Source organism: Gallus gallus, chromosome 14 (genome assembly GCF_016699485.2).
Source record: "Gallus gallus isolate bGalGal1 chromosome 14, bGalGal1.mat.broiler.GRCg7b, whole genome shotgun sequence".
NCBI lineage: Eukaryota > Metazoa > Chordata > Aves > Galliformes > Phasianidae > Gallus > Gallus gallus.
In genome coordinates this window covers 11,862,347-11,875,929 of record NC_052545.1, presented here as the reverse complement: position 1 = coordinate 11,875,929, position 13,583 = coordinate 11,862,347, and the positions used below count along the sequence as shown (strand labels likewise).

At 43.9% G+C, this 13,583-nt stretch overlaps 1 protein-coding gene and 1 long non-coding RNA gene across 8 annotated transcripts in view; one reads left to right on the top strand and one right to left on the bottom strand.

Annotated features, from left to right (window-relative positions):
* GSG1L (GSG1 like) overlaps nt 1–13,583 on the bottom strand; it is a 58,210-nt gene that overhangs the window by 14,447 nt on the left and 30,180 nt on the right. For 3 of the 7 annotated variants that reach the window (XM_430446.8, XM_040647480.2, XM_040647481.2), the window contains 3 exons: nt 8,546–8,698; nt 5,608–5,719; nt 1,925–2,092 (listed from right to left, as the gene is read on the bottom strand). In XM_430446.8, the coding sequence (XP_430446.4) occupies nt 1,925–2,092; nt 5,608–5,719; nt 8,546–8,698 (433 nt within the window). The remainder of the gene's footprint in view (nt 1–1,924; nt 2,093–5,607; nt 5,720–8,545; nt 8,699–13,583) is intronic. The other 4 variants (XM_025155295.3, XM_046900707.1, XM_025155294.3 and 1 more) reach the window with 3 other exon arrangements.
* On the top strand, nt 1,044–7,878 carry LOC121106765. Its single transcript, XR_005839745.2, has 4 exons — nt 1,044–2,191; nt 2,571–2,914; nt 5,556–6,043; nt 7,445–7,878. It is a non-coding gene; the product is annotated as an uncharacterized LOC121106765 (long non-coding RNA).

The following is a 13,583-nucleotide window of genomic DNA, read 5'->3' as shown; positions in this document are numbered from 1 at the left end:
TGCTCAGGAGAACTCCTCAATTTGCTACTGAGATGTCTGATCCTACCAGCTTTCCTGTCTCCTTAAAGCTTCCCAGCCATGTTCTTCCACTTCTGAGAACCTGCTGCTTTGGTCAGAAGAAGAAGAACAAATGCTCATTAGGTATGCTTTACCCAAAATACTTCTACCTTGCTTCCAGCAGCAGGCTTTCGGTGAGGATTCTCTGAACTTAGCAGCTCCTTGTTCCATGAAGGTCCCCTGAGGAGCCTCTCACACCTTCCCTGTTGTCTGAGGTCAGTGTTTTTGTGTTCTTCACACTGTTGTTTTAAGCAAAGCCTTAGGCTTCTTGTCAAAGAAGGACAGCAAGTATCTCAGTGCAGCCACTTCAGCTAATGAGTTACAGAACTCACAATGAGTTAGCCTACTTTCTAACATGGCATACCTATGCCCTAGTCATGAACCCCCAGTGCCCTTCAGAGGGATCCTATATAGACAGTAAACGAAGTTATGTGACATACGTCAGCACCCTTCAGAGTGGTTGAAATTGCTCCACTGGCTCACATGAGCTGTGTTTTCAGGCACAGCCCAGCCAGAGACAAACACAAAGTGTGACTGACTGCACTGGTAAGAGCAAGAAAAGCAAACTGGGTAACAGTGGTCAGGGCACAGGGCTTGGCTGACAGCAGACTGACCAGAGTGTTCTTTGGAAAGGAGAATGACATATGCCACAGATGGTTGTGACGAGCAAGCAGTGAGGTGAAGGTTGCTCCTGATAGGTGTGTATATATGTATGTGGAAAGTCTTTGTGTATGTAGAAGTACAGGGGAAGTGAAAGGGAATGGGAAGGCATGATCAGTGTGTCATGGACCAAACATGGAATCGCATAGGAGGCTAAAGAGTGTGTGAGAGGCCAGTCATGTATGTGAAGGGGAAGAGCACTGCATATGCCAAGATTGAGTGTAGACAATGTTTGTACCTCTGCCCTGTAGCCCTCTTGCTGCTGGTGAGGAGGTGGCACTACTGCGGTGCTGGGTGTGCAGCAGGAATACACAGGGGTGAAATGCAGAGCAGAGTGACAGCTCTTGTCTGAAGGACTGGAAGTAACTTTTAAGAAGTGGAAAATGCCTGTGAGAGGTGTTGCAGGTAGTGCTCCTCTTGTCACACTGGTCAAGAAAAGAGCTGAATATGGAACTTAGATCTCTGTGGCCAGGACCAGCTGGTTACTGAGCAGTTGGCTCTGAAAAGCCACTCAGGTCTGCAGATGTGTGCAGTGTGTGCTGATGGGCTCAGTGTGCAGGGACAGCAGCATGGGGTGGGCAGTACACAGGGAGAAGCTGTGCTCAGCGGCAGAGCAAAGGAGCATTTGTGGGCTTTCAGAGCCCAGCCAAGATCTGGAGTGAATCCAGGACCCTGGCAGCAGTGTGGGTGGAAATGTGGGTGTTTCTGTAGAGGAGCATAGCACTGCAATGTGACAGATGCACGATTTTGTGAGGAGGAGTTCAGGATGAGTTGTAGCATGTGAGTATGGAAGATGGCAACTCCAGCGGTGACTGGAATATATCTCAGCAGCTATCAGGGATTTTGAGACATTACCCATTACATGCTCTGAGAAAGGACAGCTGTAACATTTGCTGTACACCCCCAGTTTCACCTTTTCCAGGGAAGGAATATCTGCTTACATTTGCGATATAGCTTCGTATGAATTTCTATGAATCAGATGCACACTGTAAGGACTGGTCAGTCTTGTGTCTTACTGAGTAGAGGAGAACAGGCAGGCACTGGGACATCACAGAACGTAAGAAAAAAACCAAGACCATGTAGGATCTTTTGTCTCTTTAACACACATCTTCACCAGGTATCTCTGGGACTTTGCCCACGTGCCTGGATTTTGAGACTAGCAGAGTCCATGAGAACCTCCACTGACCGAGAGACTGTCTGCACTGACCTTTCTCTGAAGTACTTGATGGCTTCCTGGTCTAGGAAGTTCTGTTCTTCTCGAAAGCCCTGCTCAAAGATTTTGCGCTTGTGTCTGAACTCAATGACAGTCTTAGTGTAAGAGTTCAAGGTAGTAACGGAGGCCGCCATGCAGCAGGTGAAAGAACCCCACGCCAGACTGTGGAGAGAGAAACCAGCAGACAGCTGGGTTAAGACAGTTGCTCACGTTATATTTCTGAAGCCAAGAGACACACATACACAGGATGTGACCAGGCAGGTAAGTCAGCAGTGACAAACCCATTCTCCTCATCTTACCTCCAGTGACCTCTGGCACATGCTTGGGCACGCGGGCAGGATGCTGAGCTAAGGGCTGGGCACAGCTTCAATCCCATTGGGAACCATATGGAAGAGTGCTAATCTTAACACTCTGGGCACTCTGACAAAAGTCCAGCATGTCTTGATTTCCTTTTACAGTGTTTCAGATCCTAGCAGGCAAGTGCTAAATGCAGTATGGAATTCCTGGAAGGAGCTGTGCAGAAAACTGTAATTCCTCAGAGAGCATCCATGGGACACTAAGTCCCAACACAACTCCATGGGTGGTTTCTACTCTATTTTACTTTCATCAGATTAATATCTTTATGCTTTTCTTGTTTCAGGGTCACTTCTAGGATTTCTGGCTTACATCCAGGCTCCAAAAGCCCAACCAGAGCAGAAGACAGCACTTCCATTTTGTAGAGAGCCCCAACCTGAAGGCCATGACCCAAGCATGCAGGTGGTGCTACCCAGCCCTGGGCAGCCCATGGTGTGCATATGCAAGTGACAACCAGGAGCACGGGGAGACAGCAGGAGAAGGAGGTGGAAATAAAAAAGTGACCGTGGCAGTGCCAGGCTGGAGCATCAATGTTAGCATGGGGCTCTCAGCATGAAGAACTCCTTTTGTTTGCAGAAATTATCTGTGTTCAGGCTCTCCTGGACCTCACATCCAGCCCATCAGGTCCAGGTATGTGTTGTTCACATTGACTTCTTGACTAACTTAAATTAACTTAATCATCTGTCAGCTACACACTTAACCTTCTCCTTTCTTTCATCTTTTCTATAACCAATTTTAACACTGTTATAAAATATGCAGGAAAGAAAAAAAAACATAGCACAATAGCATTACCTCATAAATAAACATTATAAACAGAGCCCTCAGCATGAACTGTTTTCCCATTCTGCAAATGTTTTGCAGACAAGGAAACAGTTCTTCGTTGAAAATTAAGCGAAGAACACATATTCATGAACTGAAAAATCTGGGGAAAAAATGGTTCAAGTAAACAGAAATGGCTCATTTCAGTGACTTCAAAATTCAGTGCACAACAACAGTCTTTTAGGGACTCCCATGGCAATGAAGTGTGTAGAGGCAGCCTTTTCCTCAGGATTTTTGAACCTGTCTGCCAGATGCAACCAAATGAGAAGGAAGTGTAGAGAACCCTGGGGGAATGAAGCTCTGTTAGGTTTCCTGGGGTTGGGTTGAGAAGTGGGAAGGAAACTTGTGCTGCATGTGTCCAGGCACAGGGAAGCCTTGCAAGTGGCTTCATACAGTGCAGGGAGAAGCTCCAACATCCCCAAACATTTCCAGCTGGTTTCCTAATTGATATTAAGGAAGAAGCCAGCTGAAACCACGTGCTTCACTGTGCCTGCTTAGTGCCTTGTGAATAATATATGGAGACATTTTTTTCTTGAAGGCTCGTGATAATTTCTAATTATTAACTCAGAAATACTGAAAGGTTCAGGGAAGGAAATGTAGAATGAAGACTGGTTGTGACCTCATGTTGGGCATTTAGCAAATGATCATCATAAGACAATTATGACTGATACATTTTAGCTTCTATGGACCCTGGCTAAATTTATTTTTTTAAGTGTAAAGAGCAGTGAGTTGCATCCTACCATAGCGGAGACCTCTTTAGCAGCAGTGCCTCCATGCCAGCTGTGGATCAAGCGTGGTGGGATTGCATCTGCACTGCCTCTGGTGTGGCTCAGCTTAGGGCTGTGCTCCAGTTGTGGCTCAAACAGCTCCGACTTGTGCATTTATTTCTTTGGCCCCTTTCTGGAGGGGCCAAGCTTGGACATCCATTGATCCTCTGGCCTGCTGAAATTCACTGCCTGGAGGACCCCCTGCTCCACTCCTGACTTGTGCCAGGCTTTGCCAAAGGCTTGGAAAAATGGGATAAGGTAACACGCACCAAAGACTGCACTGTGAACCCTGTGACCCCTGAGCAGATCACAAGCATCTATTCCTCATTTTGGGATTTGTAATTATCATTCCCATTTGACAGAGCAGAAATAGAGTTATGGGAAAAAATAGTTTTCCCATTGTTTCATGGAAAATGAATGACAGCCTGGATCTCCATTCATGCCCTTTGGCTCTTAGCCTTGATGCTGATCTCTGGCACTCCTTCCAGTGCTGTTGCAATTCTCTGTGCTCTAGCAGGTGGTCTAGCAGAATGCCATACAGGACCCACAAGCCTCTGATGGCACGGTGTGTCTTGTCTTGCATGGGATGAAAAAGAATACTCTATTGACTCATTTGTCACGCAAAACATTTAGCAACGTTCTGAATTTTTAGTTTCACAGTAAATCATGAAGTAGATTACTGAAAACAGATAGCAAGCATTACTATTTAATTATATTAATAAATATACAATTATTACATATGCTATAAACACAATAATTTTATGAGCTCATCATTGTAAGCAATAATGAATCTTTACCATTAATACAGATAATAAGGGGCACTTTTAAAATGTTGTTTATATTTAATGATATGTTACTAAAATGTTAATAACTCCTCTCATGAAACCTAGTCTAGTGAGGAGAGAAGGAGAGACTAATAACTCCCTGCAGTGCTGTGCATAAGATGTATTTGTATTCATTTATTGGTGTTTGCAAAGATTGTTGTCTGAGCTTTGAGATGGAATTAAAATGATGCAATATATTCAGAAATGAAAGGAAAACTGAAGTATTTTCCCCATTAGCCATACAAGGAGGCTGGTGCTTCTGGAGGGATGTGAATGTTGTTTGCAGTGTTTGTCTTGTTATTCTCCACGTTCTCCTTTTCTTACCAAGCTTCCTAGAAACTTGCAAATGATGTAATGCAGCTGGTACGTCTTGACCAAACTATTTTTATGTAATTTTCAAAGATAATGGGTAAGTTTTAAATATATATAACAATAATTCTCCTAAATGTCTATTGTCCCAAACCTCCCCATGACTCACAGGGAATGACCACGGTGCCAGGAGCACTATGCATTCCTCTGCAGCTGTTTTAAAAATTGCACTGTAGGGTTCAACGGAGACATTAATTATAAACAACAACAAAACCCCCCTAAAACTCTTTGGAATGCCACGGTAATTATGTACCTAAATTGAACTTTAATGAGAGTGCTCAATCTGCGTTGGTAATTGTGGCTGCTCTTTATTTAGAAATGCTATGTACCTGCTGATATGCACAGCTGCTTCTGCACAGTTACTGATAACTGTCCTCTAACAGTTCAGTGATAGTATGGCCATGGTGGAGTTTTGCTCGTAGTGTTTTGGCAGCTGGAAATTCACATGCATGTTCCCGGCAATTTGAGATGATATGTACAATCTCCCAACAGACTGATGGACCAACTCAGAAATGAGAAGATATTAAGAGGTGCTGACACTTACCAAAAGGACCATCCATAGTCCCATGAATGCGGCCTCCAGTCCTCCGGCCCGAGGCTGACTGTCACTTGGAACACTTGAGTATACATCATATGTGCCACCATCCCCAAGAGACCTGAGAAGCAGAGAGCAGAACAGCTGAAGTTGTTTTTTTTACAGTTCTTGAGACAGCTACTGCTGGAAGTGCTCTGAAAGCTCTGCTGCAGGCTTTGCTGTGTTTTCATGCCTCTTGTTCTACTGAGGAGGTGTGTGCAGAGGAAAGGTGTGACTGAAGCTTGCTATTTTACATCGTACTGAATCCTCAATTAAGAGGAAAGTTAAAGAAAGAAAACTGCTGAAGAAAATACGGCGCAGTCAGCATCACCACCAACCTCCCTGCTGCAAAACAAGGGTCTGCCACCCACAAGGCATCTCACAGCCAGACTCAGACAGGCCTCAGGTAAGAGAATGAGAAGAGACGCTTCTGTAGGCAATGCTGGGGTGGATGTGTCAGTTCCAAACAGAACCATATTTCAGCTGAATAATTGATAAGTAAATTTGTGCGCTTATAAAACGCTTGGATGTTGCACAAGAAAGTTAACAGCATTCTTAGTAACGTGTGATGAGACAATCACAGAAGTATTTTTGATGAAGTTTGCTTTGTGGCATGACTGTATTTCGCTGAGATAAGTGCAGCTGGAAGATGAGGCAGTGGATTACAGGTACTGCGCTCCCCATGATGCTGAAGAGCAGAGCTGCAGTCAGGTCACAGGGTACATTACCACCAGCATGGCTCTTCAGCTTCAGCAGAAAAATCTGCCTGTAGTTTTTTACATCCAGACATCCTGCTGAGGAAAAGCAAACCTCACTTTTCAAGAAGTGGTGGCAAAAAGCAGCTCTGATGCTTGGAGAACTTTCTAGCTACAATAGCTAGAGCTATAGCTGCTTTAGTACTGAGCAGTGCAGCTGGGCTCACCAAAAGCGTGGGGTCAGGCCGTTAGCTAAGAGTAAGGCAGGGCCATCCATTTTCCTACAGATGTTACAGAGCCCCCTGTGCTGCAACAGCAGTTCCAGACACTTCGAAATAGGGATGTTGTGCCCCAACAGGGTGCATTACACTTTGTCCCTTAACTGAAATCACCTGTTGTCTCAGACCATCCATGTTTTTTCACGGGTGCCTTTCTCCCAGGTGGCAGATCCCAGTTTTCTCTCCCTTAGACCCAAATTTTGGCTGCTCTTAACTTGACTTCTGCTTACTTCCAGAATTAAAAGCGCTTCATTAGTCTCACATCACACATGTGGATGATGTAGGGGAGCTCTGGGGGGAGGAAGCCAGGGGAATGATGTGTTTCTGTTGCAGGTATGTTAAGCAAGACCTTCAGCAAGACAAAATTTATATTTGCCACAAACTGCTGCACAGGCTGAACGAAGATATTTTATTGAAGGAAACTGCAGGGAATTGCTCAGCTGCTTCATGTCAGTGTGACACACTGGGTAGTCAGGAGGAGGAAAGAGCAGATCCTACAGGCAGAACTGGGATTTCAGCAGGGTGGGAGGCATAGCAGGAGCACAGCACGCTGCTGCACACCTTCCTTGTCTCTGGCTACGTTTAATTTCCAGAATTCACTGGGAGCTTGCTGTACTTCTTAAGTAAATGGATTTTTCTCCAGCTGATGCTTATGACATTGATGTTAAAAAACTGTGCTTTGCTGTTCCTATAACTTCTGCCAGTAGCTTTTCAGCCTTGATAAAATATTACAGACTACCCTGAGGCATGTCATTGTCGCTCAGAGTCATCAGGAGGTTTGACATAGCCAGGACTAACTTCAGCAGAGCTGTTGTGTTCTTTTCTTCCCTACAGAACTTAGATGGATGTTTCAGCAACGTTCAGCCCATTTGCTGAGTGGGAGGCCAAGATGACAGTCCATTGACTCAGGTGAGTAGGAGGTCGTGAACAAGGGCTGCTGGAACACAGGGACGAAATTGAAGTTGGCACTTATTACTTCTTCTGCCTAATGGGAAGAGGGTTGGGAGTGACATCTGAACCAGAAAATTATGCTTTGGCAGTTTTTAGCAGATGTTTTTTTCTGTCCTCTCAGATTCACTTCTGATCAAAGTTTTATGTTGCTAACTGTATTTCAGTTTGAGGCAGTCCTTGAAGATTGACACTCTTTCACAGAAATGTGCACTGCATGCTATAATGTCTTTCAGCTTGAAACGCAGCAGAACAAAATCCTCTTAATTCAGAAGTTCTTTTTGCCAGAGAAGTCCATCCAGGTGTGCTCACAAAAGCTGGCTGTGGCTGGTTGCTTGTATAAATCCTGGGAAGGGGAGCTCTGAGCCAGCATAGAGGTGAAGTGGTCCTTCATTACATGGTTAGATCTGATAACTTTTAGACAAGGGAATTCCTTAAGTTGATACATTGAAAGGCTCCAAGTACGGACAGAGCATGAAAACAGTCCTAACCAGTTGTTCTGAAGGATATACATGTCCCAAACTTACTCTTGGGGTTTCTCCTAAGTGTGATTACTGGAATCCTTTTCATTCTTAGCTTTGCTAAAGAACAAGATAAACATCTTTCTTTGGTTTGGAGTGTCAAGCGCTCATATGCTCTTAGGATTAGCACAGAAAAAAGAATTTTCAACACAATATATTTCTCATTTCTTATTGCTTTATCAAAATGATGTGGCTGAAAATGGAGGCTGAGATTCTGGTAGTGGCTGGGCAGGGTATGGGATACACTAATTACTGCATTGCCATTGTGAAATCAGGACTGTGCTTTTTTACTTCTCCCTGGCAAGAGGCGAAGTTATTATGCTGCTCCAGCTCCCACCTTGCAGTGAAAATGTGATAGTTCAATGGGGATAAAAGAGTTCTGTAGCCCCCAGTTTTTATCCCTTCACAGTTTTAGCATTTTGATTTGTCTCATTCTTACGGCAAAAAGGGAAAGGAACACTCATACCTGAAAGCACAGTGAAGACAGCAGCAAAGGCATTTAACTTGAGCCCATCTATTACACTGCTTGAATGAAAGAGCTCGAGGCACATAAGGCTGAATCCGACGACTAACAGCATGATGTATAACACCTCAGATACTACTGACAACCACAGGACACCTGCAATGTACAAGAGGAGCAACTGGTCACTTACTTGCTAAATACTTCCATGAGGTTAAAGGTAGTAAAAACGATTAGGAAATCAGGAGCAGCAGTAATTGGATATTAAAAAAGCTTAAATTGGTAAACAACCACCCAAACTCTGAGAATAGAAAAGGTGATGAGTGAAGATCTGAAGAATTGAAGGGTGATAAAAATATCAGAGAGAGAACAAGCTGTTGCTTAGGATCCTAGTTTGGCTAGAGAACCATTTTGGGTATACATAGAGAATCCTGACTCCTGTGACCCAAAGCATAGGATATGGAGTCTATTTTCCCCCCACTATGTCATGACTTAAGCAGAGTCTAGCATGCATGGTGGTGATGGCACACATAATTTAAGAATATGGTTGATGGGAGACGTCCAGTCTGGGATACCTTTTTTTGGCAAGGCTGTTGAGAGAAAATGTCCTGTCCAGGTATTAAAATACGTAATACAGACTTGGGCTTTAGTCTTAGAAATTCCCTTTCACAGAAGTTAGTGTTTTGCAGAAGGATTGTACTGCTGTGGGTTTTTGGAGACCCACTCAGCTATCTGCCTGCTGGGATGAATGTGAAAGCTGTCAGAATACTGGTGGGGTGGAGCCAAGTATTTATAATATATTCAGTTGAAGAGCTGCAGGTAAAAATAGTAATAATAATTGTGCAGCCTTCTGTGTCGTCTGCCCCTGTGTACAGCCCTTCAGATGAAGGGAGGAGTTGATGTGCTCCATTTGAACCTTGTTTTGTAGCTCTCTGGGGTTGTCCACAGATAGATGGTTCTGGCTGCATTTTGGTAGTGGCCATGTGAGGCTGATGCATTTGTTGTAAATGTTACTTTTGGAAATTTCAGCTCAAAGCCTCTAGCAGGATCTGCTGAGTCTTTAAAAGTCAGCAAGCCATGGGGTAAATTTGAGAGGATGGTAACAGACGATAATAGTAAGTCCCTGCCAGATTCCCAATTGCTATTTCAGCATTAAGGACCTGCTAGAATTCTTCTGTGCATTTGCTAGTGTAACTGCTAGAGAATTCACCTGGAAAAAACGAGCAGTGATGGGAAATTTCAGCCTAAGCAATTGAAACATGGAAAATTAAGCATTTGAAGACAGACAATGGTGTATATTAGAAAAATGCTAGTTGTAACCATAGAGACTACTACAGAATTCACTTCTTTTTATACATTCTCTCCTCGCTGTAAGAACACGTATGATAATGTACGTAGTTGAGCTTAGTAAATCAGATACCCAGTCTCGCTCTTATCAAATATTTGAGTGACTTATCAGTGACCAGAATGATCCCAGCTCACATTTTGTCTGAGAAACTGCATCTGATTAATAGGTGTGATTAGTTGTCACCGTATCTGATCTTTTGAGTTCTTAAACAGTGCTACAGAGATAGCTGTAAACAAACCCTTTAATTTCTTACACTGGCTTTGTGTAATATTGCATCTATCAACAGCAAACAGCCGCTTTTTTTTATGTCTATTAGTCAATTTGGTATCAAGGCAACTGGCAACACTTCTCTGAAAAGAAATAAGAGAGAGAGACAGCCAAGGTATTGTTCTGAGATACAGCAGGATTAAGGGGAGATTTTACCTCATTTTCTTAAAACCATAAGTTTCTGTAACAAGAAAATGATGAAATGCTTCGAGTTGGAATGAATCAGATTATGTAAACCTCATTGTAACCTGAGGCAGCAGAAAGCCCTGACTAACTAGTTCAAATTCATAAATTCCTCCACCCAACCTTGATAGAATAACACAAAGCACGTCTGCTCCCATGTTTATTTATTCCCCATTTTAACTTCTGGGGATACTCACTGCTGGGACCTACAGACCCAGGGTAGTGCTGTAGCAGTGACTGCAGTTCAAGGCTGTAGTGTGGCTCTGGCCTCTACTTCACTGGATACGTGTAACCTATCCCCTTGTTTCAACCTCTCTTCTTGCAAGATTTCTTTTTTTCTCCGCCTGACCTATGCATGCGGCCCCTACCCTCACCCTGCACAGACTCATGTCTCTTGAATAATCTTATGCATGCATTTGCTCTGATCATCTCCAGCATCTTTCCAGGGCATTAAAGGTAAATCTCCTTGGGCTGTGCAGAACAGTGCTGAGCACAGCATTGCAGAGCACAGCATCTCCCAGCACCGCTGTAATATTAGTGCTTACTAGTGTTGGTAACATGGACATTTCTAAGAAAAGTGCTTCAATCTGCCTTGCATGCACTATAACAATCTCTGGCTTGCTTCCAAATTAAATGCAGATTTGAGATTCGGTGTTCTGGGAATTGAAGAGGCCTCAATACTAAGTCCTGATGCTGAACATTGTTTGATGTAAGCTTATAAAGTAATCATGATTCATTCTCTGAGCAGATGAAAAAGTTATTTTCACCTGAGAGCCAGACCTAGATTTATTTGGTAAATAAAACATGCCACCCATTGTCTGTTTTGTTCAGAGTTATATACAACCAAAAATACTAACTTCACCTTCAAACTTCTGGTGATTCTTTTTGCTCTGTTTCTCTCCAGCCTGATTGCTATTGCTTCCTCCCCAGCTTCCAGTGCAAAGCTTATCAACCTCAACACCCTGTTCCAAATGATGAACTGCAGTTGTCATTCATTCACCTTTCGGCTTATAAATTTCCTTCTTCCCAAAGGAACCAAGAGCTTGGAGATTTTCTAAGCTTCCAGAACGTCTACCAGAAGCACAGGCAATTCATTCATTAATATTTGTACACCGTTGCTATGTTCCGACCTCACATTATTAAGTGATCTGATGCAGCTTACAAGGAGTAGGAGAGAAAGGCAAGCTTCAGTGTAAATGTCATCAAGAAGTCATCCGAGCCATTTGATTTAAGAAGTTAGAAGAGCCAGTGTGGTTTTACTGACCATATCAGGATTCCTACGTTTTGGCTTCTGGAGTTTAGTTCACATATGTAAACTGCACGTAAGCTACCTATTGCCCAGCAAGGAAAAGGTGCTTGAAACTGGATGCTGTGGACACAAACGTAATGAGTTTGAGAAATGCTGGGAAACTACAGAGATGCACAGTTTGTCTCTGTAGAAGGGCCCAGCAGGCAAAACTGCAGCTCCCAGAGCCCAGCACACAGGGACACAGCATTTAGCACAGCACTAAGAGCCACAGAAGCACAAAGGGGAGCAGAAATTCTGCTCAGGTCAGTGTGGTACTGCTTGGGACTGTATGTTGATGACCACGGTGCACTGAAAGGATTGTGATAGAGCTGGAAATGAGGGTGGTGGTTATCAGAAACTGTCCTCTGTAGGGGATGGAGATGCTTATCTGTCAACCTGACTTGCTGTTTTGGGTGGTTTACTGCATGCCAGGGGCTGTGGTGCTGCGGAGGACTTGCCTAGGCTCATCTTGCCCTCACACTATTGCATCTTGTGTTTATGCATTATGTGGGACACTGCTAGAAGTAGCCTTGATAGTATTCAGTGACTGTAGAGTTCTGGGAGGTAAGAATGAAGGGCACAGGAAAACCTATTGGTTTTCTTGGTCCTGTTGTTCAAGGAGAAAGTGACTGGAGAAGGAACTCAGTGACTGTGGTTGGTGTCACAGGAAGTGCTTTGAGTTCTTTAACCATAGGTCTCTGAGTAATAAGAGCAGTAAGCACTGCTGAGAGAAATAGGATCCATCTGGTCAAATAGAATGATCAACTTTTTTCCAGTATGATACAGAGAGAGTTTCTTGTGGAAGGTATGTATGGACATTTCTTCCTTCTTTTACCCAGAAAGGCAGGATCAGGACCCTCACATCTTATTTTGTATTGTATGCTGAATATCTGCTTTGTGCCTTCTAAAAAGTATCTTGAATACAGGGAGAAGGTAAGTCACACATATGGAATTTACATAGTTGTATGTCCTTTTCTGCCTCTTTTGAGTTTGAATTTCATCTGAAAGAATAACATCCTGCAAATGCAAGCTGTATCTGCATTCTAGAAGATGATCAGAAGCAGAACAGTTCTTCATCCTTGAGAGAATGTCTCTTTGTTCTGTGCTTATGCTGAAGAGATCTCCCAGTGCTCTGCTCCCAACCTGAGATTCATTGGGCAGTCTCTTGCCAGGGCTTACCTCCGCTTCCAGCCTCAGAGGCCTCCTTCCTGCAAAACAAAGAGCTCCATCTCTAGAGGAGACCTCAGCTGTTCCGTGTGGCAGGCAAGGAGCTCTCCTGAGGATTTCTGTCTTCTTTCTCTGTCTTCTCTTGTCACCTTTTCTATCTCAGTACCCATTGGCCTCTGTCCTCTGCCACTGTGGTTTCTCAAAGGCTGAGTAAAGCCAGACAAAATATTTCCTTCAGAGTAGTCAGCACTTGGTTCGTTAGGAGTCTCATACCTAGATGGCCTTCACCGGAGGGTTTGTGTTCTTTCTCTCAACATTTGGTCTTTGTCCTGTGTGTGCTTTCGGCTTGCTTCTTCACCAAACTGACTGCTATGTGAGAACAGAGCGTTGCCATGAGCTCAGGTACAGAGCTAGGCAAAGATGTGTGTGCTAAGCCAAGGACGTTCCTTGTAAATGCAGAGAGGTTCCAGCTTCTGACTGCCTCTTCCTCACAACGTGCAGCATTAGTCAGGCGGTGTGTCATCCCTGCTCACCTTGCGGTGCTGTGGCAGCAATGTGAGACCTCCTAACAAAGAATGGTCTTCTACTTTAAAACAAAATTAAGGCAAAACTGCTTCCCTTACACTCCCATACGTGCATCCTCGCAAGCAAAATATATTCAGACGATGTTTCCAGGATTCCCTGAAATGATACTGGGTGAGAGGGAATGCTGCCTGTCAAGTCCACCTCACACCTCCTGGGCTTTTAGCAGGTTATCAACAATGTGCCATGTTTTTCTCTCAGACAGGAGC